At 57.8% G+C, this 27,890-nt stretch overlaps 1 protein-coding gene across 6 annotated transcripts in view; it reads right to left on the bottom strand.

The window, feature by feature from the left end:
- The window catches only part of DLGAP4 (DLG associated protein 4), a 121,090-nt gene that overhangs the window by 44,067 nt on the left and 49,133 nt on the right, over positions 1-27,890 (bottom strand). For 2 of the 6 annotated variants that reach the window (XM_056507099.1, XM_056507101.1), the window contains 5 exons: positions 16,240-16,316; positions 9,418-10,435; positions 8,111-8,248; positions 4,980-5,197; positions 1,570-1,684 (listed from right to left, as the gene is read on the bottom strand). In XM_056507099.1, coding sequence (XP_056363074.1) covers positions 1,570-1,684; positions 4,980-5,197; positions 8,111-8,248; positions 9,418-10,368 — 1,422 coding nt within the window. In that variant the 5' untranslated portion in view covers positions 10,369-10,435; positions 16,240-16,316. Of the gene's footprint in view, positions 1-1,569; positions 1,685-4,979; positions 5,198-8,110; positions 8,249-8,859; positions 8,914-9,417; positions 10,436-16,239; positions 16,317-27,890 lie in introns of those variants that run through there. The other 4 variants (XM_056507103.1, XM_056507102.1, XM_056507105.1 and 1 more) reach the window with 3 other exon arrangements.

Here is a 27,890-nt window from a genome sequence, read left to right as displayed (position 1 = left end):
GATGAGACCAGCATGAACTGGCAGATGAAGCAGCTCCATCCTGCATCAGCACAGGTGCAGTTTGTGGGAGACCTCTCAATCCCAGCCAGCTGCAGCTGACCTCTCTGGTTTTCAGACGACAGTGGCAGAGGGCACATCATGGCAGCAGCCTCCTGTGTGAGCTGGCAGTCAGTGTGCTCCCAGCAATCCCAGTACACCAGTCTGGCTCTGGGCTGGCTGCCTGTGCAGCTCCTGGCCCATCATGGGCTGCTCAGACCCTTCAGCTCCAAGACCCTCCTGATGTCCCCGTGGGGATGCTGCACTCTGCTCCTGGAAGCAGCTCTAGACATGGATAGAGCACAGCCCCATGGTCACCTGCAGAGACTTCAGCACAGACTGACACGCAAAGGACAAGGACACGGCAGTCCTGACCCCACTGTGCACTGAGACACCCAGAACATTGCTGCTGCTGCTGCTGCTGCTGCTGCACAAGAGACAGGACTGACCACAGGGAACAGCAATGCCCAGCAATGCCCCTGCTCCCCCGAGCTCCCCTCCGAGCTCCGACTGCTCTGGGACAGCAGGAGGCTCCAGCCAAGGGCCTCAGAGCCCCCCACAGCTGGATGGGAACACAGGCAGGACATGCCCTTTCCCCCCCTCACCCCAGGGCTCCTGATGCCCACCCCACTGCTCTGGCCCCCCCAAGCAGCTGTGTGGGTCCATGTCCCCACGCAGACACACAGGAACAGATGGGACAGGGGCCCATGTGCTGAGATGAGCACACAGGATCTCTCAAAGACTCATCTTGGGACTGGTTGTCTCCCAGCTGGGAGGCAGCTCCAGAGCAATCCTGGCCCCAAGAAGCTCCAGAGAAATCCCACAACCACAGTGTGGGAAGTTAGACCCATTCTGCATCAACTGCATCCCAAATGTTGTGGCTGGGGCTTGAGCCCACCTCGTGGCCAGGGGTTTTTCACCCTCTGCCAGCGTCTCACAGGCATCCCTTGCCATGGGGCCCAGGAATATCCAAAAGAGACATCCCCAGCGGGCTGGCAGGACAGCCTCCCTTGTCCCTACAGGCACCTTGTTCCTGGGTCCAGTCTGCTGCACGAGGGCTGAGGTCCTGAGCTGAGCAGGGTGACTGTCCCTGGTGACAGGTCCCACCTGGACACCACCAGCTGAGGCTGGCCCTGGCTCTAAACCCGCCCAGTGGGCATGAGGGGCTTGCAGCAAGGTTGAACAGCCTTGCAGATGGTTCTGGGGGGTGACACAATGAGACCCTGCACCCAGAGCAGCCCTGAGCTTCCCCAGCACTGTGGGGCACCCTCTGGGTTACCTTACCTGTGGCAGAGGGATTTTGACTGCTCCAGCAGTGTGAGAGGAGGCAAAGCTGCAGAAAGGAGGTCTTACAGGAATCCTGATTAAAGAGCTGGCCATGACCCTTTGGTAAAGCTGCCAGGGAACAGCCTGTGCAGTCCCTGGAGCTCAGCCAGTGCCTTCTTTTCAAGAGGGAAGAAGATGCTCCCTCTCCCCTGAGCTGGCCTCCTCCCTCGCTGGCTTTGCCAGTGGGTCAGCACTTCAGCCCCTCACCTGGTTGATGCAGCTGGACTCGTTGACACTGTCAGAGATCTGGTTGTATTCTTCCTCCCAGGTCGGGAACTTCGGAGGTAGGAGGATCTCGACAGAGTCCAGGCGGTCCAGGCTCCTGGCAGCAGAGAGAGGGTGTGAGGGTGTCCCCATGGCAGGGGCAGGGCTGGGGCAGAGCCAGACCCCCTGCCCAGGGCCCCCTGCCAGGCACAGGCACAGGCACACGTGGCAGCACCGAGAGGATGCTGGGCACTGCGTGCACTGCTTGGCTCCTGGAGAAGGCAGAGCCTCCTCACCTGCACCTGGCACACAGGGAAAGGGTTGTGGGGTGCAGTGGAAGGAGAAGGGCAAGATTTCGGGTCCTGCTGCCCCCAGGAATGCCAATGCCAGGTCAGTCTGAGCCCCAGGGAGCATGTGGGATCAGTGCCAGCCTCCAGCCACAGCACTGCCCAGATTGCTGGAAAAGGGAGGAGTGAGAAATGACTTTTAATTTTGTATTTTGTGTATTTTGCAATTGGAAACAACTGCAAGATATATATATTTACATTTGTATAGAGGAACCCAAAAGATTATCTGGAAGAAGTCCAATGGGAGCCTAGCTGGAATGACAGTGCTGCATGAGCAAGGGATCAGTATTTCCAGTACAGCTTTGCAGGGGAAACTGCCATACATCCTGGGGCAGAGCAGCAGGCTGTGAGAGCAGGGCTCTCAGGAACCTGACCCAGCCCAGACCTCGGCTCACACCCAGGCACTTGGGGCTGGGGAAGGATGGGGCTCCCATGGGGCTCTGTGCCACCACCAGACCCTGTGTGAAGGAGTGCTGGTGGCAGGCCAGGTGCACACAGTGGGGGACATGGTGAGTAGCCCAGGACAACTGTGGGGCCTCTCCACCTGCAATGACCTGTGATCCCAACAGAGGCGCTTCCCCCACTGCCAGGGCCGTGGGTACAGGGGTCTGAGTGTCACCTGCCTGGGGACAGTGCAGCTCAGGGCACGGCAGGCCCCGTGCAGCATGTGGGCATCCCACAGGGACTCTGAAGTGTCCATCCCGGGGTGGGACAGCAATGGGGAATTGTCCCTTCTGCCAGGGGACATGAGGAGACAGCCAGGCCACATGGGGGACCACGGGCCATGTGACACCCCTAGCCCTGGGCTCTCTGCTGACTGCCGGGTTTTCTCATGCTGAGGGTTTAGCCAGTGAGCTGACACCATGAGCCACCTCTCCCGGGGTGGGCAGTGTCCCTGTGCCACCCCAGCGACCTTCAGCCGCCTGCCCCCGGGGCAGCCCAGTCACAGAGCGGCCAACAGCCTTGGCAGGGCAGAGACCCTAGCAGAGGGACGGCTCTGCGCCCTGCCTGGCTCTGGCTGTCCCTGCGCCCCCCGTTCCATCACAGCCCGGGGTGCCCCGGCTGCCGGGCTCGGGCTGCGGGTGGGCGGCGAGTGCCGGGCACCAGGTGGCGACCGCGCTCCGCTCCGCTCCAGCCGCAGCCCAGCTTCTATTGCCGACTCCGGCTTCATCCCAGCTTCTATTGCCGGCTCCGGCTTCATCCCAGCTTCTATTGCCGGGTCCGGTTTCATCCCTGCTTTTATTGCCGACTCCGGCTTCATCCCTGCTTCTATTGCCGGGTCCGGCTTCATCCCACCTTCTATTCCCGACTCCGGCTTCATCCCTGCTTTTATTCCCGGCTCCGGCTTCACCCTTGCTTTTATTCCCAGCTCCAGCTTTTATTCCCGGCTCCGGCTTCATCCCTGCTTTTATTGCCGACTCCGGCTTCACCCCAGCTTCTATTCCCGACTCCGGCTTCATCCCTGCTTTTATTCCCAGCTCCAGCTTTTATTCCCTACTTCGGCTTCATCCCTGCTTTTATTCCCGGCTCCGGCTTCATCCCACCTTCTATTCCCGACTCCGGTTTCATCCCTGCTTTTATTGCCGGCTCCGGCTTCATCCCTGCTTTTATTCCCGACTCCGTCCCCGGCTCCGGCTTAGTGCCCAGTTTTATTCCCGACTCCGGCTTCATGCCCGGTTTTATTTTCAGCTCCGTCCCCGGCTCTCATCCTGGTTCTAGCCCCAGTCCGGGCTCCATTCTCAGCTTTATGCCTGGTTTCAGCCCCGGCTCTGTCCCCAGCCCCGGCTCTATCCCCAGTCCCGGCTCTGTCCCCAGTCCCGGCTCCATCTCCAGCTCCAGCTTCGGCTCCGTTCCCGGCTCTGGCTCCAGCCTGGTCCCGGACAGGGTCCCGCGTGGTTCTGCCCCCGCAGAGCTCCAGTGGGGACGAGCCCTGCCCGGAGCCCGCGCAGCCGCATCCCAGACCTGTCCCAGCATAGTCCCAGCTCTGGCTGAGCCCAGCCCTCAGGCCAGGCCACATCCCGACGGACATGGTCTGGATGGACGATGCCCAGGGCAGAAGGAGCCCCACCAGCCTCTCTACGTGGGTATTTTTCACCAGAGACTCCAGGACTTCACTCTGCTGCCCTGAGTTGGAAGTGAAGGCTCGGAACAGGGATGGATCCAGAGCAGGCATTTCCAGGGCTCCCCACAGCTGATTTTGTCACCTTCTCCCAGCAGAAAGCAGCACCTGGTCTCAGTGTGAAGGCTCTGTGGTGTCCCCACCTGCCTGCACCCCACTTCCCTCTATGTGCTGAGCCTCAGCAGCTCATCCCCAGTGGCTCCTGCTTCCCCATGCCCCTCTGTACCACTCACAGCTGCCCCAGCTGCAGCATCCCAGCACTGACATCCCCCAGGTCCCTTGTCCTGGGATGTGAAGCGGCTGCTGAGGACACTGCACAGCATCACTGTCCAGGTCACGCAGAGCTCGTCCTGCAGGACCAGCCTCTGGCCCAGCAAAGCTTCTGCTCTGCTCCCCTGGCTTTGTCTATCTGGCTCAAACCACTGTGGGTCTTCCTCCCTCAACACCTGGTGCCAAACCTCTCAGCTCCTTAGGATATTGTCCAGCCCAGTGTGCAAACTTTCTGGCTGGTCACGAGGTCCCTGGACACCTCTGGAGCAGGGCAGCTCCAGACACAGTCCCAGCAGGCTGAGTGTCCTCAGCCATTCTGGGCGAGCAGCTTCCATGGCCGAGGGGCACCTTGGGGTTGGGATCTCGGCATTCTCCCAGAGCAGAAGATGCTTGGAGAGGAAATCCCCACAGCTCCATCAGAGGAGTGCTCTCCCCACGGCTGAGGGACCTGAAGCAGCTCCTAACACCAGGGCTACTGGGAATCAGCAGGATGGGGAGCCACTTCTCCTGTCCTGCTCGTCTCCTCATCTCTCTGTTAGGGCCGGGGTGCCCGAAGAGAGCCCCTGCTGGGCTCTGATGGCACACACATGGCACACACCCCACCTCTGTGAGGTGCTGCAACCCAAGGGGTGGCCCTGAGGACCCATGAAGAGCTCCCAGAGGAGCTCCAGCATTACCTTTGTGTGGTGCTCTGCTCACTCAGGGACTGTTGGGTGGCCTTGAGGTAACTCTGCCTCCGAGCTGCAGTTTTCGGGGATGGCTTGGGGCTGGTTTCGGAGTCTTCGCTGTCATCATCCCCCATGGCTTTGATGTAGCTCCCGCTCCGCATGCGCCGGCACGGGATCTCGCTGTCCTTGTCCCGGGACAGCGTGCTGTTCCACTCCCCGTGAGGCACCTGCAGGAGGAAGGGCAGCGTGAGCACACCTGGGGCATGGCACACCCCATCGCGCTGGGACCAGCGGGACCATGGGGAACTCAGGAGATTGTTGCACCTTCCACTGTAGTGTGGTGGGAATAAGCAGCAATTCCTTCACAACCCTCCCTTACCAGTCCATGCCAGGCAGCCCTTGGTTTGGTGGCCTCTGTTTAAGCACATCACAGCCATTCCCAGCTCTGTCCCAGCCATGCTCCCACAGCCAGGACAAGCTGCACCATGCCAGGTGTAACGGGGGAGGAGGGGATGGTCTCACTGGGCCTGTGTGGGGCTCATGGCACAGACCATGCCACTGAACATAGAAGTGCTGTGGAGCAGGGCTTGGGGCTCAGAACCCAGACCTTCATGGGCTCTTTAAGCTTTTGAGTTGAAGGTGACTCTGAGTGGCTGAAATTACTTTCTGAAACCACGTCAGGCTCTCTAGGGCAGCTTGGGCACACAGACCTTTTGCTGGCCTCTCTGCAGAGAGATGAGCAGTACCTTGGGCATGAAAAGCACTTCTACCCCTACCAAGATGCCAACTCTACAGTAAATGTAAGGCAGACATGGTCTCTTGTTCCCTCGGTAGAGAGGAGTGAGCTGACAGTCCCATGGAGGCCTGAAGCACTGAGCAGCCACAGTAGCCACCACCCACCCTGCCCATCCTGTGAAGAGTTCGTGGGGCAGACCAGAGGCAGAGCCAAAGTGCCCAGGAGGGACCAGGATGAACCACAAGTGATGTGGGACAAGCCAGGAGAAAGATGGGTAGCCCAAGTTTCCAGGAGCAAGCCTTGACCTTGTGGCTCACTTGGATTGCTGCTGGCCTTTGTCCTGCCCTCGAGGACATGGCCAAGGAGCAGCCAGGCCCTGTGTGAGGATGCAGCAATGTCCCTGCCATGCCAGTGCCAGGGCAGCCCAGGGCCACCCAGACAGCTCCAGCAGCAGCTGAGGATGCCATGAGGAGCAGTGACAGGTCTTGTGCTGAGCACAGCTTGTGCTGATGAGCGATTCCACCTTGGCTCTGCTGGATGGAGCTGCTGGACCTGCCCAGCTGCCCAGGGAGCCGTGGGACTGAGCAGCCACGGCTCACACTGTGCTCTGGGCACGCAGGGCTGTGCTGCAGCTGTGCTAAGCCAGAGCCCTGTGGTACCTGTTCCCATCCCTGCTCCCAGCAGGGCTTCTGTGGGAGGCAGAGCCAGTCTGAGCTCGTGTCTGATGCTGCTGGGTTGTAGCACCTTCAGATGAGGCTCAGATCTGCAGGCTGTGGCCAGGTGCAAGATCAATCCACACATCACAGCTGAGGGCTTTCTCCTGCCAGCCTGCTCCGTGTGCCCACCCTGTGGAACACACCCCAAACCACCCTGGGGGCTGCTCTGGTGACAGGGCCCTGCCTGGAGTGTGCCCATGACCCAGGCTCTGGCAGGAGCTGCAGCACTCCCTCCACCCAGGGCAGGTCAGGGGGAAGAGACTGGAGGAGCAAACAGGGTTTCCATCACACAAGGGCCAGCTCTGCCATGCAGCCCAGCCCTGCACACACGGACATGCAGCACAGGAAGGCCCTGCTGAGCACTGCAGGGGCACAGGCCATGCACAGCTGCACAGCTGCAGGCACAGCTGCTCCCTCAGGGGCTGTGTCCCCTCTGCTGTGTCCTTGAGAAAGCAACTGGAGCCAGGCTGTCCCTCTGGCAGGGCACCCTCTGGGAAGGACCTGGGTATTTTCCTGCTCCATGGCAGCTTGTGGGGCTGGCAAGAGGCACTCAGCATCGTGGAGTGGCTTGCACTGAACAGGCCACCCACTCTGGATTAGGAATTATTTTCAGGGCTCCTGGGGGTTAAGAAAGCTCTGGTGTGGTCTGACTGTAGGTGGGGTTGGGGAGGCTGATCTGATGATGCATCAGGTTCATGGTGGTGTCCCCTCAGAGCCCCACACTGCCTGTCCCTTCGGTGCTGCCTGCAGACCCACAGCTCCTGCTCACTCCTGCCTGGGGCATCTCCCAGTCCAAGGAGCTTCTCAGCCTCTTTCCTTGAACTCTCAACTGCATATGGGGCTCATGGGGACAGGGAGACAGGGGATTGGGAGCACAGGGATTCAAGAGATGCCTACCCAATGGGACAGGGCTGGGCCTGGAGCTGGGTGATCACTGGCTGCAGCATCTGGGAATGGATGTTTCCAGGGCTGGAAGCATCACACGGACCTCCAGTAGTTGTTGATGAATCCCCAAAATACCCAGACCCTTCAGATGGGGCAGGAGAGGTGAATAGCCTTGGAGTCTTACCCAGCCTGAGGCGTCCTGTTTGTCCCCATCCCACTCCTGCCCTCCCTCATGTCCCTGCACCTCTGGCACTCACTGGGCATTTCTGCCTGGCAGCAGAGCAGGGCCCCGTGTGCCCCAGGCACTGGGAAAGCAGATCCTTGCTGCTCCTCCCCCTGGCACACCAAGGGAGGTGTGACAGGGCACATGTGACCATGCAAAAGACCATTCCCCACACAGAAGCTCCAGAGGTGACTCCTCCATTGCCTCTCCTGTGCCAAGGAGGGGCTGGGATACAACAGCCCCATCCTCCCATGTGGTGCCTGAGCCCTGTGCCCTGATCTTTGGGGGTGACATTGGACACCTGGGGACAAGGTCAAGCATCTGCGATGTGTTGGCTTGTAGGGGCACCAGGCATGATGTTTTTGGGCCTGGCTGCCTGGGCTCTTGGTTCTGGGAGCACAGAGCCAGCCCAGGCACTGGGGATGCTGGTCACAGCCTGGTGTCCCCCAGTGCCCTCCAGCCATGCCAGTGGTGGCTGTTGGCTGCTCCCTACCCACTCCAAGTCCAGTGGTGCTGGCCCTGGCCGTGGTGCCAGGAGGATAGAGCGGGAGGCGCTGGGCAGACAGAACACGCTCCCTACCTGGGCGCTGCCCGCGTCGGTCGGCCCGGGGCTGCGGGGCTGGTCCCAGGGCCCCGTGTCCTCCCAGCCGAGCGGTGGGGCTGCCCAGCTGCTGGCCAGGCCCGTGCCACCCAGCTGTGCCCTCAGCCCTGCGTCAGGCTGTCGAGAAACGGAGGCTCATTACATGGGGGGAAGCAGCAGGGCAGCCTTGCACCCCAGAGCCCAGGGGCTGTCGGGGCTGGGCTCTGTGCTGCAGCCTGAGGGGAACAGGGCCCTTGGAGAGCTTGGCTGCAGCTCTTTAACCTCAAATGCTTGACTGGAAGGAGTAGGGCTAAAGAAAAAGAAACCAGGCCAAGATAATTTTCCCTGCTGGTGTTCCTGATGCAGTCAGTTCAGTCCCTTGGAAATTTGATTTACAGCCCTGGCCAGCGAGGTATCAGGAGCTGAGTATGCTTCAATAATTCATCACTTTTTAAAGCCTCTAAGCCCGCTGGTCACAGCCAGGGAAGCTCCTGGTGCCTCTGCATTAAAAGGCTGCTAGAGATTTACATACAGAGGTCCCCTCCTCCCCCCATCCAGGCCTGGCTTATTTGTCTTCATTCCTCTCTCTAGGGCACAACCAGGTTCATGCTGCTCCAGCGCCGCTTTTGGAAGCTGCCACAGAGCTGGAGCTGTAGGAGCCGGGGTTTGAAGCAGCATCAGCCATGCAGGCCATGCAAGCGGGGCTGGCAGTGCCCGCTGCCCCAGCCCTGCCCCACGGCAGGTCCTACCAGTGCTCCAGGGAAGCTGGGCAGAGCGGGGCTGACTGGGCACGCCGGCACATCCTTGCGATGCGGGGAGATAAGGGCTGAGCGTTAGTTACTGCTGCTGACCTCCAGCCCAGGATGGGGCACAGGGGTCTCCGGGGGGCCTGGTGACACCTGGCCCCTCAGCATTCCGGCTGTGTGGGCACTCATGGGAAACAGCCACATGGGGCAGCTACATCCCCACTTGCCCAGGAGTGTCCCCAGCACCTGCAGGGCCTGGGCAGGCACTGGGGACAAGTGGGAGGCCTGCAGCAAATGGGATCACACCCAGCAGAGGAGGTGGGGTGGCATGTCCCCTCCACACTGCCATGTGTGGACCCCATCAGCACCCCCAGTCCCTGCAGGAGGAGCAGGGGTCTGTTCCCAGGGCCCTCCCCAGCCCTCTCCTGGCTCCATGACCCGAGGTGGCAGTTGAGCCATCTGGAGATGTTTGATAAGGTCACACGGGTGCCTGGTGAGAGGATGTCCCTGAGCTCCCACGCTCTCCCTGCACGGAGCACCCCACATTCCCCACTGACCCACCTGCAGGTAGTGGTAGGCCAAGTCCTGGTGGCAGGACTTGGATTTGAGCAAGGCTTTGTCGATGGTGGCGGAGGCCTTCTGGCACACCTCCCGGGCATGGCTGAGCGTCAGCGTGGACCAGGAGCCCCGCTTGATGTAGTTGGAGTCGTTGTTGATGGGGATATTGGCGCAAGGGGTGACCTTGAGGTCGTTATTGCTCTTGGAGGATTTCAGCATGTGCTCGCTGATGGTGTTGTAGGCGTGCATGAAGTACTTTGGCTGGCTGTGGTCGGGCTGCCGGCCCAGCGTCATCAGCCCCATGGGGTTGCGGTAGCTGCAGGTGTCGCTGTCCAGGTTGTCATCGGAGCTCCACCAGCCGGAGATGTTGGACCTGGTCCTGCGCTTGGGCTCCGAGGTCTTCGCCCGGTCCTTGCTCTTGCTCCTCCGGTTTTGCTTGGCGTCATCCGCCCCCTTCTTCCCGTTCACGTTGCCCTTGGTGGGGCCCTCCAGGGACTGGGACTTGGCGAAGAGCTTCTGCACGGAGTGCACGAGGTGCCGGATGCGCCCCGGGCTCTCGCTGCGGTGCTTCGCGTCGCTGCGCTGGAACTGCAGCGTGCTGAAGCCGTCCCTGTGGATGGGCAGCTGCTTCTCAAACTGGTCCAGGAGGTTGGCAGGCAGGCGGTTGATCTTGGTGGCTTGGGCGTGGCTGGGAAAAGGGTTGTCATCCGGGACCTCGAAGTGGGAGTTGTAATGGATGCGGGGGAAAGTGCTGCTGTTGGAGATCTGGTTGTTGAGCGGAAGGAGACAGTCGCCGTGGACGGTGCTCTGCGCCGGGAATCGGGGATCCATGGTGAAGGAGTCGGTGGGGCTGAGGAGATAAGGGTTCCTGTCCTGGGGGGCATAAAGAGAGTCTTGAGGGGAGTCCAGGTTTTCGGAGAGATGGCGGCTTCTGTTGTCTCCTAAGCCTTTCATGGTCCCAGTGCTTCCTAGACCATGGCTCAGGGATGGTGTGGCAGAGCCCTCGCAGACCTCCCTGCAGCTGGAGGGAGAAGAAGATGCTGAGAGCCCACTGGGAACCCCTGTGCAGCCCACTCCTCACTGGGGGCACATCCTCACCCCTCTCAAAGCAAACGCCACCACAGTTACGGGACAAAGGAGAGAAGCAGGATGGGAGAGGTGGGAAGGGAGGAGAGGGGAGGAAGGGAGACCAGGGGCTGGAGAGAGCAGGGCCCAGCACAGGAGGGGCAGGATTCATGTTCCCACTGCAGCTGCAGAGCTCCTGTGCCTCAGTGCTGCTTCACAACATTGCTGCTTCTGCTCTGGTGCTGCACATGGGTATTGAGCAGTGTCCCCTCCTCAGCAGCCTGAGAGAGGCACTGCCAGCAGGTCCCTGCTCTGCCCTATCTGCTCAGGGGCCTGGAGGAAAGCCTGCTGTCAAAGCCCAGCAGCTCCTGTGGAGCCCAGGCAGTCCAGAGCCAAGCAGCCCAGCTTTGCAGGGTGCCTGGTGTTCCCGAGGTGACAGATCCCAGGGCTGGCCCAGCTGTGCTAATGTGGCAGATGGCAAACACCTCCTCTGCAGCCAGTGCTGCCTTCCTGGCAGGTTCTGCCCTGGAGCACAGAGTGTCAGGAGCTCTGTAAGAGCTGAGTGTTTCTGAGCACTCAGAGCCTGACCTGAGAAGCTGTTGGCTGCTCAGACAATGATTCCTACACCACTCCTGGGGAGCTGTGCCACCAGTGCCACCCTCCCAGCCAGCCTGTCTGTCCCCTCTGCCACAGCGAGGGGCTGGGCTTGGTCCCCTCCTTTCAGTGGGTATGGGATCCCTGTGGGGAGGTGGAAAGGACAGAGGGATCCTCACTGAATATCTCCCCAGTGGTCAGTTCAGATGGATCCTCATCTTTACTGTGTTATACAGGGAAAAATGACAAACCTCTAGGATTTGCCTAAAATAAAAATCAATGAACATTTATATGAGTTGAGCTGTCAATCAATAAGTTGATTTTCCATATTAAAACCTACTTAATATCACGGAATGTATAAATGAACTCTTATTTCCTGTTACCTTTTAGTTTAGTTTCTTAGTACCTTTCTGGTTTAGTTTGAGTCTCTTAAAAAAGAGACTTTTAACACATGCAGATGGTATGTCCCTGTGAGGAGCAGAGCTGGCACTCTGTGCTCCTGGCTTCTTCCTTTCAGCTGGGAATTGGTCTCCAGTCTTCTCAAGGAACTTGTCCCCTGTGTGCAGTGTGGCCAGCAAAGTGGTGTGGGAGTGGAGTCAGTGACCACTGCAGGGTGGCAGGAATCGACAGGCTTGTCTTCCTCACTCAGGGAAAAATGCATTAATAATGAAAAGCAGCCAGAGCTTTAAATAATTTTTGAAAGCATGAAGGAAAAAAAAAAAAAAAAAAAAAGTGGAATTTATTCCATGGCTTGATGGGCTTTGCAGTCTCCATTTAACTCTATGGCTCTCAGTGGTTGGCAGAGCCAAGCTGGGATTTCTAAAGCTGCAGTGAGCACAGCCTGGGCTTCCCATCCAGCTCCAATGGAGACCCCACTCCCACTCCCCTTCCCTGAGGATCCTGCCCACGCTGACCTCAGCCCACCTGCCCTGAGGCACTGCCCCCTGCACTCATGGCAAGGGCCCAGCACTGCTCCCTGGGCATCGCAGGGCCCTGCACCAGGCCTGTCCTGAGCCCCCACAGAGCCTGCACGGCCCCATGCAGTGCCTCCTGTCCTGCTGCTGAGCTGCTCCAGCTGCCTTCACCTCCAGCCTCTGCCCTGCCCCATGGTCTGGGCTGTGCTGCTCTGGGAGCGAGGATTTGCCCCTCTCCACCACACAGACAGTGCCCAGGCATTTTGGGGATAGAGACATGACCTGAGCTGGGAAATGTTGGTACCAAATCTGAGCTTTCTGCCCAAACACCAAACACAGACAGCTTTGGCTGAGGCCCAGCTGCTCCTGGTCTCTGGGGTGTGATCCTAATTCCCCAGCAGCATCAGCTCCCTGGAGTCCCCTGCCCATGGGGCCCACTGGGTGCTGGGTCTGGGGTGCCAGCAGGGAGGCTCAGGCGGCAGCTGGCACCCACAGTGCTCACAGATCAGTGACAGAGGGCCCCAGGTGTTCCTAGAGTAAAAGCTCTGGGCAGGAGGGAAGGATGGGGTGTAGGACAGGCTCCAGGCTGAGCTATTGATCTGAATTCCAGATGGCTTTGGATGGCCAAGCTCCACCTGCACACCTTGGAAGAGAAGCTCTGCAGGAGGCAGAAGCTCAAATCCTCCCTGAAGTGCTCAGCTGCCCTATCATGAGGGCACAGGAAGGCAGAGAACAGGACAGGCTCCCTGCCCTCTCAGCAAGGAGGGGACAGCAGGAGGAGCCTCACAGCCTCACCCCACTGCTCTCTGCTCCCAGCTATTCCAGGATCTCTCTTTGCAGCTGGCTGGCATTTGCCAGCCCAGTATGTGGCAGAGGCCCTGGGCAGGGCTCAGTCCTTCTCATCAAGCATGGCAGATCCCAGGGAGCTCTCAGGGCACCTCACACTCACCCAGATTTCTGCTCCTTGTACGTGCACATTGGGACTGTAGCCAGAAGTGTTCCACAGGCATATGGATGTGGCACTTGGGGACATGGTTCAGTGCTGAATGCTGGGTCAGTGGTTGGACCCCATGAAGGCCTTTTCCAGCCTCACTGCTCCCATGGGGGCACACACAGCTCCATGTGGCTGTGGGGTGTGTGTGACAGAGTGCTGGGTGGTGGATGCCCACGAGGTTCACGGGCTGTGGGGGTCCCTGTGACTGGTGCCTACAGGGCTCCTGCAGAACCAGGGACTGCTGGGCTGGGGGCTCATTCTGACCTCCATGGGCTTCCTCCCTCCTGCCCTTCCCCCTGCCCTTGGCACACACATTCCCTGTCCCCTCCCTGGCCACCAAGCTCTGCTGATGCAGTCACAGCTGAGCAATGCCCTGACCCAGAAAAGGGCACTTGCAGAGCTCTCAAAGTGGTGCTCAGGCCCTGGCACAGGTGCCCAGAGCAGCTGTGGCTGCCCCTGGATCCCTGGAAGTGTCCAAGTCCAGGCTGGATGGGGCTTGGAGCAGCTTGGGACAGTGGGAGGTGTCCCCGCCCATGGCAGGGGGTGGCACTGGATGGCTTTAGGGTCCCTTCCAACCCAAACCACTCCAGAATTCTTTGGTTCCCTGATTCCGTGCACTACTGAGGCAGGGCTGGCCAGGAAGGGCTGATGCTCAGGAGAGGCTGGCAGCACATCAGGAGCAGCAGCAGCCTGTGGAATGGGTCTGCTCAGAGCGCACATCCTCCAGAAGGGTCACCCCTGGACTGATGTGGCTGAGGACCCTCTGGGTCAGCTGGTCCTGCCCTCTGCCCAGCAGCTCTTGCAGGGCTCCACATCCCCCAGGCTCCCACACAAACCCTGGCCCAGGCACCCAGGCTGGCTGCAAACAGAGGTGCCTTTTATAGATGGAAGCAGCAGCACGATAATAACGGGCTGGAGTCGGGAGAGATGATTTGCAGCCTGCAGGGGGAAATGCTCCCCTCTCCCTGCTGCAGGAGCTGGGAGGATGGCTGTGCTGTGGTGCAGGTGACGTGGGCCTGCCCACACGCTCCCAGTCAAACGTTCCCTGAATTAGCAGGAGCTCTGGATGTGGCTGGGGGCCGCTGGCTGCCAGAGCCCTGCATTAATGATGATTCAGAGTGCACAAGCTGATCGTGGCCGATAAAAATAGCTGGCTGCTGCTCGGAACAATTCATTACACAACAAACCCTCCTCCTGCCTCAGCGCTGCGGGGACGCTCCCACTGCTGCCTCGGCTCCTCCTGGGGCACAGCCCATCCCCAGGGATGAGCAGAGAAAGCACTGCCCAGCCTGGGACCAAGGCAGGGCTCCTGAGGAGGAGTTAATGCCACCCCCCGTGCCAGGTGAAACACACCCAGCGCCAGCCTGAGCTCGGCAGTCTCATCCCTCAGCTGCATCCCTGGGGAAGGATTTCCCCACGTCTCCTCATGTGGGAACTTGGCTGGTGCCCTTAGAATGTGGGATCTGCACACAGCTCCTGAGGCCCCATAAAAGCTGAAGACCAGGGGTCTCTTGCTTGTTCTTCAGGCCAAGGGGTGTCTCTGCCCACTGGTGCCCACTGGGCTGATGAGAGAGACAGATCTGACTGGCACCATCCCAAAATGACAAGGAGTAATTTATCTTACCTTAAGAGCTCTAAATACTACTCTTTTTTTTTGTTTGTTTGTTGTTTTTTGTTTTTTCTTTTTAATCTACCAGCAAAACCAAACGCTGTGAAAGTCAAAGGCTGTGATATGACAAAGATTTTTGACTTCAGGTGTTGTCTAAGTTGGAGGAGCATATGAACTCCTGAGAGAGACAGAAGTTATTTCCATGCAGATGTCATTGGTAATATAATCAACTCTCCAGGGAGCAAAACCCAGAAATTCTGCAACCTATTTGTCTGTCCCTAAATAGAAGTTTCTCAAAGTTCTCCATGAGAAGGGATTTGCTCTGAATCAGGAAATGCAAAGCATTAAGTAGGTCAAATGAGACAAATGAGACAGATAAGAGAGGGAATTTTCAGGAAGACAGAGCAGGACAGTTGATGAGGTGGCTGGAGTGGAAGGCCAGGGCAGGGAGCTGGATTGTTGTCTTTGAAACCTTCCTGCAGCCTCTGCTGCCTTGCAGAGCACTTGGGGCACAGGCTGACAACCACATGGGATGTGTTCCAGCTTGGCTGGAAAAGCAGCTAATGAGAACATGTGGCCCAAAGCTGACCTGTTCTGGCCAGTGCTGTTCAAAGGGTCTGGAGGGGGTGAGGGAGTGTCTGCACAGCCCCCATGGATGCAAAGCCCTGAACAGCCACCAGCAGCCCCAGGACCACAGCCCCAGGGCACAAAGACCACGCTGAGGAGGAGGAACTTCAGCCTGGAGAGGAGGAGACTGAGGTCAAACTTCATTGGAGTCTTCACTAGGGGAAGGTGCTGATCTCTGCTCTGTGCCAGTGACAGGAGCCAGGGCATGGCTGCAGCTGTGTCAGGGATTTATGTTGGGTATCAGGAAAGGCTCTCCCCAGAGGTGCTGGCAGTGACCAGGCTCCCCAGGGAACAGGCACAGCCCCGAGGCTGCCAGAGCTCCAGGAGTGAATGGACAGCACTGCCAGGGACTGGGTGGGACTGGGGGGTGTCTGTGCAGGACCAGAGTTGGATCAATGATCCTCGTGGGTCCCTCCCAAGTCAGCACATTCCATGATTCTCCGTCTCCTTGCCCTTAATGTTTGTGGCAGAGTGGTTACAGGATGCTCTGAACGGCCCTGGCTGTCACTGGCACCACCAGCTGAGCAAGGAGGTTTCTTTGCCACAGGGCAGATGTTCCCTTGGCCTAGATGGCCACATGAAGCGGGGCAGGGCCCTGCATTCGGGGTGCAGGCTGCAGATGCTCTTGCACTGTTTGCTCAGTGCCTCACACCAAGCAGGACCCTGAGGGTCCCAGGCAGGGGGAAAGGAGCAGGTGGGAGCAGGCATGGCCCCGCTGCCATTGCTGGGGAGGCCGGGCTGGAGCCGGGAGCGCTTCCTTTGTCTCAAAGTGGGTCAGGCGGGGGCGTGACGTTACTATAGCGATGGGCAGCACATCCCAGAACTTTATTTTGCGAGGGGAGTGTTGCAGGATCCGCCAGGAGACGGAGGGAGGGCTGTCATTGAATCACCCTCCCAGATTCCCTTCCCTTGCCCTGCCTGCTCCTGCAGGAGCCCCACTGCCCCTTGTCCCCAGCACAGAGCCAGGTCTGCACCCCCAGAGCCCCCCAGAGTCCCAGAGCCACCCCTGGGCCACCCCATACCTGTCACAGCGTGCTGGGGACTAGGCCAGACTCAGCATCCCGTGCACCGTGTGTCCCTCTGGGCTCCTCATGAAGACCTGTGGGGCAGAGAGACAAGGGGACATGTCCTCACAGGGATCACAGAGGCGCCTTCCTGCCCAGGCCCAGCCACAGCCCTGCTGCTGCAAACACTTGGCAGCTCTGCCCGATAGCCAGGCTGTGTCCAGCAAAGGGCAAATGGCACAGAGTGAGGCTGAGGCAGTGCCCACAGCATGGAAGGATGTGGGAGTGGGTCCTGTATCCTGCATGGACTGAGAGGATGAGCAGGAGATCAGCCAGGTGGGGAGGAGAACATGCACAGTGCTCCTTGCTGGGGGCTCAGGTAGAGCCCCTCTGTGAAAAGTGCTCTTTTCTTTCCTTCCCTTGCTTCTTTATCATGGACTAAACCCCATGCAGGAGCCCTGAGCTGGGCAGGGGGATCCTGTCACCCTCTGGGCCTCACCCTGCGCTGTCCCCTTTGAGCCGAGCCCGGGGAGGCAGGAAGGACAATCCTGGGGACAGCCCCCAGCCCAGGCTGGCAGATGACACCTCGAGGTGCTCTCCTTGCTGTGTCCCAGCACTGCACCTGCCAGAACCTGCTCTGACTCACCTTCAGCACTGCAGCTCCCACCAAACCTCTCCCAGCTGGTCACTAGGTGCTACTGTGCTGCAGCTAAAACCTGGTGATTCCTCCTTCCCTGCCCCCCAGGCACACTGCAAAACACGGGAAAATGCTCCCTCTGTGAAAAGCCAGGTCAATAAATATGGGGAAAACCCCCCAGTGTTTCTTAGCATCCCAAAACTCTACTGACCCCACAGACAGCACAGCCTGAGTTATCTAATCCGTGGTGCTGGGTTTGCGTTGGTGACATCCCAGGCTGGTTTGTGTGCACACACAGCCTGCCTGTCCTGCACTGGGAGCTGCTGGGGCAGCCTGGGCAAGTCCTGCTGCAGGGAAGCAAGGGATGGGAATGGCATGGGAACCAAAAGAGAAGTCAGCCTTCCTAGGACAGTTTTTTAATTCCTAGTTGAATGGAGGAAGCCATCTGGGCTTGAGAAGATCTGTGAGAGGTCAAAGAGGGGTGAAAATAGGTGAACAACAGTTTCCTGGCTCAGATGGAAGGCTGGGACAAGGATGCAAACCTCAGCAATTTTTCTAGGAAAGCCAGATCCAGGTGAGGGGCTTGACTCCCACCCTGGTGATGCAGATGACCAAACTGGTGCCCAGAGATGAGGCAGCAGCTCTTTGTCCCCAGAGTGGAGAGAGGGGCACTGCAGTGCCCCTGAGACCCCCCCGTGCTCCTGCCACCAGCCAGCCAGAGGGGCTCTTTCCTGCCTGGGGTTCCACATGTCCTGGGTGCTGGCTGGGGCAGAGGCACTGTGCTCTCCTCAGAGGTGCCCAGCAGCCCTCCCAGAACCTGTCCCAGGGAAGCCAAGACTGCAGAGATGGTGAGGCACGGTGCAGGCAGACAATAAGAGGATTATGTTCACTCCAAGGCCCTCATGAGGGATATCCCAACAGACTGAAGAACTGAAGGCCTGGGAAGATCAGCAGACTGGCCTCCTAAATTGGGTACAAACCCTCATCACCTTCCCACCAGCTCCTCCCCAGCACTGCAGAGGGAACTGCTAAAGCAAAGGGACACGTCCTGGGACAGCCAGGCCATTCACATCTGTCCCCACAGCTCACCTGCCTTCTACACCCAAACACCCCTTCCTTGAGTTCTTGCTGCTGCTGGGCTGTGACAGAGGTGCAGCACATGTGCCTTCATCCAGGCCAGGAGGCCTCTGTGTGGCCCAAGGGACACCTCCCCACCCCAAACCCAGACATTCCTGGGCTCAGGGGTGTCCCTGAGGTGGCAGGCAGGTCACTGCACTGTGTGACTGTGCCAGGATGGGCTGTGGCAGGGCCAGGTGCCACTGGCTGCTCTGCACAGTCACTGCACTGGCACTGCCCAGCCTTGCACAGCTCTGTCCATGGGAAAGGGAATTCCAGACTGTGAGCTGTGTGAGCATCAATGCCCAAGGAAATGCAAATGAGCAACTGTGTCACCAGCACAAGCACCTGATGTACTGACCAGTCAGACACCTCCATTGTCCTTCCCTCCCTCCAGCCAGACACCTCCACTGTCCCTCTCTCCCTCTCTCCATCCAGACACCACTGTCCCTCTCTTCCTGCCATTCCCAGGAGCAGGGTGCTGAGGGCTGCTGAGGGGTGGGATGGAAGCTGAGGAGTGGGATGGAAGCTGATGCATGGAAGGACAGGAGAGGTGCTGTAAGCTCAGGGAAGGGGGCTGCAGAGCAGTGGAAGGGAGGAGGAGCAGGGGCCAAGCTGGGGCCCTGATTTTGCAGGCAATAAGGGCACAGGATGCCAGAGGAAGTGGCCAAGGGTCCATCCAGGACCCTTCTCTGCTCAGGGGTGTCTTGCTGATGAACTTATGCCCCTTGGAGACACTTTTGGTGAGCAGGGTCTCAGAGTGTTCTGCAGCCAAGCCTTGCTGGAGAATCAGCCAGTGATTATTGTCCTCTTGGCCTAAGGGAGGAGGCCACAGCCTGCCCTGCTGCAGCTGAGGTGGTTCTGTGTGGCTGGAGAAGGTCTTGAAGGGACGAATCTGGTGCTCCTGATGCCAGCTCAGAGGTGGCTGCAGGTTGGTGATGAAACATGAAGTGTCAGTGTCTGCTGGGGCCTCTGAGGAAGGCAATGAGGTTTCAGCTGAGTGAGCAGATGAGGAGGGCAGGGTGGTCCTTCCCTTCTGCCACTGCAGGGCCACACTGGTGTGGTCACAGCTGGAGCAGAGCAAGGCCAGCAGAGCTGGGGAGGTGCAGGTGGTGCTGGGATCTAATTCTAGGGCAAATCCTGTGGAATGTTACAGGCTCAAACAGCAGCATTTTGGGCTGGTCTCTGTGAGAAGAGAGGTCCCTCCCAGGCTGGGCTGTCACCTCCTGCTCCTTCCTGCTTCTCCTCCAGATTGGAAGAGCCTCAGCAAACCACCCACGGCTGCTTTTGGTAAACCTGAGAGGAGATGAAGCCCTCATTCCAAGGAACAAGCACAGTGACCTGGCAGCCAGCCCAGTGCTGGATCCAGAGCTCTGTGAACAGGCTGTGAGATCCCACAAGCCCAGCAGGGATGCTGCAGGGATGGGGAGATGAGCAGCTCTGGCACAGGGGCAGAGAGGAAAGGGCAGAGCACAGTCCCACAGGCAGGTGCCCAGGGGTTCTGAACACAGGAGTCCTTCCTCCTGCTGTCACCCCTCTGCTCTTGTCCCCACACTGAACCCCTCCAACACTTGGATTTACAGACTGTAAGAGCAGGTACAGACATTGCCAACCCTTCTGAAACAGGCCATAACACCACTGTGTGCAAATCCAGCTAGAGAACTAATGACAGTAAATGTACCTCTAACCTCTGCACCATCTCTCTGGGTAAAACAAATGCATTGAGCTCATTTGGGCATCCCAGAAAGAATCACCTGTTCCATGGAGGAGGTTTGGAGGCTGAGCTGGGAGCAGCACCTCCAGGGAAGGACAAGAGGCTGCTCTGGAGAGAGGGGAGAGCTCAGGTGAGATATGGCTGAGCATAAGGGAGGAGATTTGTAGACAGGATTAAGATCCTTCTGAGGAGGCATGGAAGGAAAAAATGTGAAAACATGGGAGGGAAGAATTGAGCAAAGGTGGGAAGAGTGGGAAGCCCTGCTGAGCTGTGAGGAAGGTGCTCCCCTCCCCAGGCCCAGCAGGCTCCCACGCAGATGCCTCGTCAGCAGGGTCCTGGTGGGGCATGGGAGCAGGGAAATGAGGTTACAGCCATGGAAGGGGCTGCTCCCATCCCTGCTCTCCCCACAGGAGGGTGTCCTGAACAATGCAATGATCCTGCTGAAGATGGAAGCTGAAGTCAGCAAAAAGCTGAGGCAAAAGATCCACCCTCACGACTCCCAGAGGTCAAACCCCACATCACTGCCAACTGGGGAGCCTTGGGGACAGAGTGGGGACCTGACAGTGGCACTGCTTTAACTCTGTACTCAGGGTTCTGCCAGACCTTGGAGGCACCTCCTAAAGCAGAAGGACTTTGGACAGTGGCTGCCTGTCTGAAGTCTGTTTCATTTGAAAGAAACATCACTATCCCTTCTGCTAAGATCTTTTATTAAATTTGCTGCTACTAATTTACTAAGTAAACACAGAGATAACCTTTGCTCTACCCAACTGGTTCAGATTAGATATTACACAAAATTGTTTCACTGAAAGAGTGGTCAGGCACAGGAATGAGTTGCTCAGGGAGGTGGTGTGAAAGTGTTCAAGAGCCACCTGGATGTGGCATAGAGGGATGTGGTTTAGGGGTGACTATGGTGGGACTAGGATGATGGTTGGATTTGGTGATCTTGAAAGTTACTTCCAAGCTTGAGGATTCTGTGAGATGGGAGTGTAGGCAGGCCAGCAGCCCTGGAGGGCAGGGGAGGGCACAGTGGGTGGGGGTTACCTGTTCTTGGCATGGGAACAGCAGCAGACATCCCTGAGATCCCTGTGTAGGAATGGAGGAAGGAGCTGGGTGGAGCAGAGCCTCACCTCACCCTCCAGGCAGTGAGAGAACTGTGCCCCCGGCAGGGAGGACAGATGCTCCTGCTGAGGGACCCCAGTGGGGAGGCACATCCCCTCCTCAGGGCCATCATGGGGTGTCTGTAAAGCTGGGCAGCTGGAATTGTGAGGAGAGATTCTGCACTGGTGCCATGCCCCATGGACAGGAGCTACCAGACAAAGGGGCAGGGCACACCTGAGGCTCTGCTGGGCAGAGCTGGCAGGGACTGCACAGACCCCTGAGATGCCCCTGTGGTGGAACACACTCCTCTGAGGGCATGGGGGTGTGGCACAGACACAACAGGACATGAAATATGAGGGAGAAGAACGAGCAGGAGGGACTGGGAGCCTCCACCTGTGTCACATCGTGATGTTGAGAATAAAACTGGTCCAGACAAGGGCATTGGAGAGAAGAAATTCTCTGAGTGCCTTGCCACTGATGCCAGGGAGCCTGGATAACACACTCTGCTCACATATGGACAAGGATCTGACCTACTTGTGCTCCCGAAATCTGACTGGGAGCGTCACGTAATTGGAGTGTTAAACCCAGCAAATGTTAAAATCAACAACTTCAGGGAGGAATGAGGGCGCAAAGGGACATCAGATGTCACAGCAGGCAAGGTCAGCAGTTTGAGTCATACCCACCTGCAAAGCTCTCAGATCTGTTCCAGCAGAGGCAGAAGAAGGTGCAGGAATGCACAAAGCCTTCCCCAGCCTGGCAGCTGCTCTGCCAGCAGCTCTGTGATCCGCAGGGAAAGCAGGTTCCCTTGCTATGGGAGAGACTGGTGCAGAGCACTGCAACCCAGTGCGAGCCCAGGATGGACGTGCACACCACGGGGGCTCAACCGCTGGACACATCTGCACAGAACCATGGCTGTCCCCTCGGCAGTGTGGAGGATGCTCGTGCTCTGGGAGCCAGGGGAGCTCTGCAGGTGCTGCCTTTAACGATTACGATGAGTAATTCCCTTTTAGTCCTTTAATCAGTCACTGTTAATTAGCGTGCCAGTTGTTTTTTCCTTAGCAAACAGCTCTTTCAATGAGGGTTCTCGCTGCATCTGCTGGCTTGGGAAAACACTGCTCCCTGATGGGGCTGTGTGTTCATTCTTTGGCAGGAGCTTCCTCCTGTGGAGCCTGTGGGACTGGGCTCACGTGCAGAGCATGGCACAGGTCCTGCCCATCCTTGGGAAGCCCCTTGCTGCTGAGATGGAGCATTCCTGGAGGTGCTGGTGGCCCTCTTGCAGGCAAGAGGACATCTTCCTCGTCCACAGCCCTTTCAGCCTTTTTAATTTCACCTTTGAAACTTGCTTGGCTCAGGGAGCAAGTTCCACAGGGGAATTTTGCCTGTGGAAGAGGATCCCACCTTGATTTCCTTGGGATGCTTTGTCCCCTGGCAAGGAGCAGAGTCCCCAAGCAGCCATTCCCTGTGTGGGCAGGCTCTGTTTCCCAGCTCCAGCCCCTCTGACAGACACAGGTGTTTTAATGGTGCAGGTGCTGGCTGTGGGTCACCCAGTCCCAGACTCAGAGCAAATACCCTGGTGCTCCTTCCCCTCCTCATCTCCACATCGCTGACCTCCTCCTGAACTCATCCTACATCCAGCTCTGTCAACATCCAGCTCTGCAGCTAAAAGCTTGGCTTTCATTTTTCCTTGAATAATAGCCAACTTTTGGATGGGTTTTCCCTCTATCTGCGTGTGCTTCTCTCTCTCCCTGAGTGTGTTTCTCTCTCTCTCCCTGGGTGGGTTTTTCCCTCTCCCCAGGTGGCCTTTGCCCTCTGCCCTCAGGGGACCCTGTCCCTTGCTCCTTTGCCCTCTGCAGAGAGGGAAGCTCTGTCTCTCTGAGGGGCCCCAGCCTCTTCCCTTCCCCTGCCCAGGGTGGGATGTCCAGGCTGGCCCAGCTTGCCATGAGTCACCAGCAAATCCCAGCTTCCTTCTCAGAGCCCTGGCACCAGAGCCCTAATTACAGGGCAAGACTAGCGGAAACAAGCTTATTATTTACCAGGCTAATGAAAATTAATCATGCCTCCCCCTCCCTTTCTTGGGAGAACAGTCACGGCCAAGAAAGCAGATTATAAAAGCATTATGGGTGGCTGCTGTGCTGGGCTTTGGCACTACCTGAGCCTTCGTGGGGCTGTGGGCTGTTTGCAGGTCATCTGGAACTCAAGGGTTAAAGCTGACCCCAGTGCTGCCTATTCTTCCTCCAGTCTGCTGCTGGCTGAGGCTGGGCACAGATGGAGCCCTGAGCCACTGCTGGCCAGGCTGGAGAGCCCTTCCCTGCATGTCCAGGCAGCTGCTGCTTCCCCCAGACTCCTCTGGCATCATCTATCTCCTTGAGAGAGCAGTGTGGGGTGCAGAGGGGTCCCAGCACAGCCCAGTTTGCTCCATGCAGGCAGCCAGTGGCTGCTGCACAAGGCAGAGATGGGGAACAAGGATGTGTGCAAGGCCAGACAGAAGAAAACACAACAAGGACTGGTTCACATTGCACAGATGTGGAGAATCAGAGCATCCTGTACCCACTGCAACCACTGGTTCTGGAGAGAGTGCTGCAGCAGAGGGATGAACCCTGCCAAGTGCAAAACCCATAACCCTTATTCAAATTATCACCCCCACTCAAAATATCAGCCTTACTGAGGGAAAACTGAGGCACAGGATAGGACACAGGGAGACAGCTCCAGGCTGCTGAGCTCTGCCAGTGCCTGCCCCCATGGTCCCAGCTGGGGAAGGAGATCCCAGGGATGCAGCACTGCACACCCAGAGCTGAGCCCAGAGCTGCCCAACCTGCCTGCCAGGCTGACCACAGCCCTCCTTTTCCAGGCTTAAAGATCTCCACGTCCATGATCAACCTCCCTCTCCCTGAGGCTGCACCAGCTGGGAGTGGGAAAAAGAAAAGGAAGGGGAAGATTGCCAGGATCAGGATCTGGGATGGAGGGACAGAGGTGAGGACCAGGTTCCAGGGATAGGCTGGGGAGCTGCTCCCTGCAAGGCCTGTCCAGGGCAGTGCTGCCCACCACAATAATTAACTGTTGCTGGGGAGAAGACAGGAAAATGAGCAGGAGGTCAATTTTCCGTTTCCCAGTTGTGCATAATCAGTTCCAAGCACACAGCCTCAAAATAAATCTCCATCAGGCTCGTTACCTCTTAATTAACATCACCAGCTACAACATGTACTCCCCAGCCCAGGCAGAGCCCCAGATGATGTACAATGAGATGGAGCCAGGGCTGGGCATGGCTGGTGAGAATTGTCCAGCTGGAAATTCCAGCATGCTGGACCTGCCCTGCTCAGGCAGGAAAGCTCTGCTCCAGGATGGGCAGAGCTGCTGGATCTCCCCAGAACTGGCAGGTTTAGGGGCAGCTGGCATAGACAACTGAAAGAAAGTTGGTGAAACAACAGGACTTTGTTTTCCTTTTGCATAGATTGGAATAAATCAGAAAAGAAGGTCCTGTGGGTGAAATAGTAGATTAGAGGGATGGAACCTCACCCATGAGGAAAGGCTGGGAGAGCTGAGGGTGCTCAGCCTGGAGGGCAGAAGGATCCAGGGACACCCCAGAGCCCCTCCCAGTGCCTAAAGGGGCCCCAAGAAAGCTGGAGAGGGACTTGGGACAAGAGCCTGGAGGAAAAGGATGTGGAGAATGGCTTGCCACTGGCAGAGGACTGGGTTACATGGGATATTGGGAAGAAATTATTCCATATGAGGGTGGTGAGGCCCTGGCACAGGTGGCCCAGAGCAGGGCAGAGTGCTGCCCTTGGACCACTGGCAGTGTCCAAGGCCAGGCTGGATGGGACTTGGAGCACCCTGGGATAGTAGCAGGTGTCCCTGCCCATGGCTGGGGGTAGAACTGCATGAGCCTTAAGTCCCTTTCAATCCAAACTTTCCAAGATTCCATGGTTCTCTGCTTTTTGATCTCTTCCCCATTAGTGATTTCCCTCCCCTGGTCTGCACCTGGAGCAGCCCTGTCCCTCCCAGGTGACCTGGCAGGGTAAGGACACAGGGGCTGCCACCATCACTGAGGGAGGAAGGAGATGGGATGAAGGAATCCAGTTCTGCTCCTACCACCCTTCCACTCAGCACTTCTCTTCAAAGCACTATGCAAACACCAAATAAAGAATCCTCCCAACACTCCTCCTGGGAGGAAGAGACATCAACAGGCTCTGTTCTAGACACCTGATAAACACAAAAGGTGCTTGGAGGAGATGCCAGACAGGCAAAACCTGCAGGTCACAGCAGTCCCTCTGCTCCTCCTGCTGCTTGTGGCAGGGCTGGGCAGGCAGGGGATGCACCAGGAATCATCCTGTGCTCCAGGATGGAGGCTGCACACAAGGATGGAGGGGCAGGACAGAGCAGGGACCATAGCAGGAATATGAGAGAGGGTAAAACTAGATGAGAATGGGAGGAAGAAGATGAGCCCTGTTGTCCTCACAGACAGACAGACAGACATTCTGTTTCCAATTCCAGCTTTGATGGAAACCCTGACACTGCTGCTGTGGCATCCTAGAGAAAAGTACTGAGAGAATGCACTTTGACTAGAAAAAAAATGGATTTTGACTTGCTCAGTTTGGCAGGTGAGTTCCCCAGAGGATCTGAAAAATCAAACCACGGGTTTCCAGCCTGAACATCCCCAAACACTGCAGCAGTTTTTGTGTCCTTTAGCTGAGCTCTTTCTTCTCCACCCTCATGTTTACCCAAGAATGCATCAATAGGCAGCTGCTGCAGCTCCTTCCTTTCAAACAAGCCAGGCATCCCCAGGATTTTCAGCCTGGCTGTGATTCCTCATGACTGGCCTCTCTGGAATCCTGCATTTAAAGCTTCCTTGCCTCCATCCCTAAACCCTCCTGGAGCTCCCTTCGTGCCAGGGAGTGTCCTGCATCCAGCACTCCCACAGGCAGTTCTTGGGAAGGCCCTGGCTGCAGGAAAATCCCTGTGCCAAGGGATGCAGATCCATCCAGGGAACCCCACCAGTGCTGCTGGGGCTGGCTGGGAACCTGCCCACAGCCCTCTGACCTCCTGGGCTTCTCTGCCTGTTCAGGGATCCCCATCAGGGTGAGGTCTCCAAAGCCCAGCCAAGGTCCTGCTGTTTTCCTGGGAGTTGAGTTCAATTGGCCCAGTCCAATTGTTTCAAGGAGAGATTTGCCTGCTGTGCCTGAAATCAGAGCTGCTGAATTTTTAAACACAGCAGCACATGAAGGCCAAAAACAGAGATAGGGGCTCTTCCCAGTCACTGCCCACAGGTCTGGAGAGAGACAGCCTTGGGTCTCAGTCCCTGTGTGGGGTTTTCCTGGAGGTGGAGAACCCTGGCAAAAGCCTGCCATGGTGTTGGCTGGATTTTGGGCTGGGCCTGGATCCACCTCACGCAGACACAGATGCACTTGGCAGAAGGGGATGTGTTTGGTTCTGGTTCCCCAGCACACAGAGGCAGAATCTGGGTTAATTCCTCCTGGAAGTCCTCCACCAACCTGCCACAGTGGAAAAGCTCCTTGAAGGCTTCTGCTCAGCTGCACCTGTCCAGGGACACCTTGCTGCTGCCCAGACCCACAGAGCAGTTTGGTTTGCTAGTGTTTTTCCCCGTGAGGTCTGGTGCAGCACAGGAAAACCCCAGCGGGTACCAGAGGGTAAAGGGAAGGTGACATGTGCAGGAGTGGTAGGACAGCCCTCTGCCCAGGGTGGTAATGCTGAACCTCCAAAATCCTCACCAAACAGAGGAGAACCACAGGCACACATCCACTGGGTCCAGGGACAGGACAGGATGGTCAGAAACATCAGAAAATGTATTGGGCTCACCCCAACAGGGCAGGGACAGCTCTCACAGACTGAGACACACCTGAGACACAGACTGCTCACAGGACAAGCAGGTTATAAACAGCCAAAGTCCTTTCACTCCAAATTTGTAACAGATGTGCTTCAAATCCCTCCAACAGTGTCTCAGACAGGATTCACAGACCCAGCCTACACTGCTACACCTGCTGTCAGCAACTCCCCCACTCCTCCTGTCCCCATCGTTGCTACAGCACCTTCCACCTGGCCTTCAGAAAAAAAATGAAAGGAAAAAACAGCAGCAGAATTATCTTTTATTGGCTTGCAAATGCCGGTTTGCAAAGCTGAGCCAGCTGCTGCTCCAGAGGTGAGGGGGTACCTGGCCCACACCTGATGCTGCTGGGCCTTGAGACCCCTCCAGAATCACCAGCCATGTGGGGCTGAAGCAGAGGGGCTGTTCTGCCACACAGCAATTCAGTCCCAAGGGTGCAGGAGCCCCTCTGAGGCACGGCAGTGATGCCCCCACACCCTGAGCCCAGCCAAGAGCCCCTCTGGGGGGCAGAGCAACCCCCATACCCTGAGTCCATCCTGAAACCCCTCTGGAGGGGCACAGCACCTCCCACACCCTGAGCCCAGCCAGAAGCCTCTCTCCAGCCACGCTCCACATGCTGCAGGGCCACTTTGCACTCTCACAGGAAATTACCAAGTCTTTTCTGCAGCTCAGAGCTCAGTTCATCCCTCCCCACAGCACATTCTGTGAGATCCCCATGCCCAGCTCCTGGGGTCACCCCAGCCTGCTGCCCTGTATTTACCAGCAAAGCTCTGGCCTCCTGATCCCAGCATTCCCATGGGGTGCTGAACAGCTTGGAAAGTCAGAAGGCAGCGAATAAACTATGACATGAGGTGTTTACAAATTCCTCAGTCTCTGGCTCTCTAAAAAGCCAAATGTGACACCTCAGCACCCAGCACTGATTGTCCCGTGCCGTTCCCAAAAGCACCTCAGTGCCTCTCTGCAGAACAACTCCTGACTTCCCAGAGCACAGGACAGCTGGGCCCACAGCTGGGCTGTGCCAGGAAGGGCAGAGCCAGGGCCACCTGCAGGGCCACCTGCAGGGCCACAGCCCTGCCCCGGGTGTCTGCAGGTCGGGGTCTGTGGGGAGCAGCCCTGCCCTTGCACCCTGCTCCAGGTCAGCCCCCAGCCCTGCCCTGCCGGCACTCGTGGCAGCAGTGCTGGGCAGGAAGGGGTGATGCCCGGTGTCCAGGTTCCAGGATGTCCCCCTGTCTCCGTGTCCCCATGCCTGCACACCCCTGCTGACACTG

This window comes from Oenanthe melanoleuca, chromosome 20, assembly GCF_029582105.1.
Source record: "Oenanthe melanoleuca isolate GR-GAL-2019-014 chromosome 20, OMel1.0, whole genome shotgun sequence".
NCBI classification, from domain to species: Eukaryota; Metazoa; Chordata; class Aves; order Passeriformes; family Muscicapidae; genus Oenanthe; species Oenanthe melanoleuca.
Note: the sequence above shows the minus strand (reverse complement) of the source record. Positions and strands in the feature narration are given on the sequence as shown.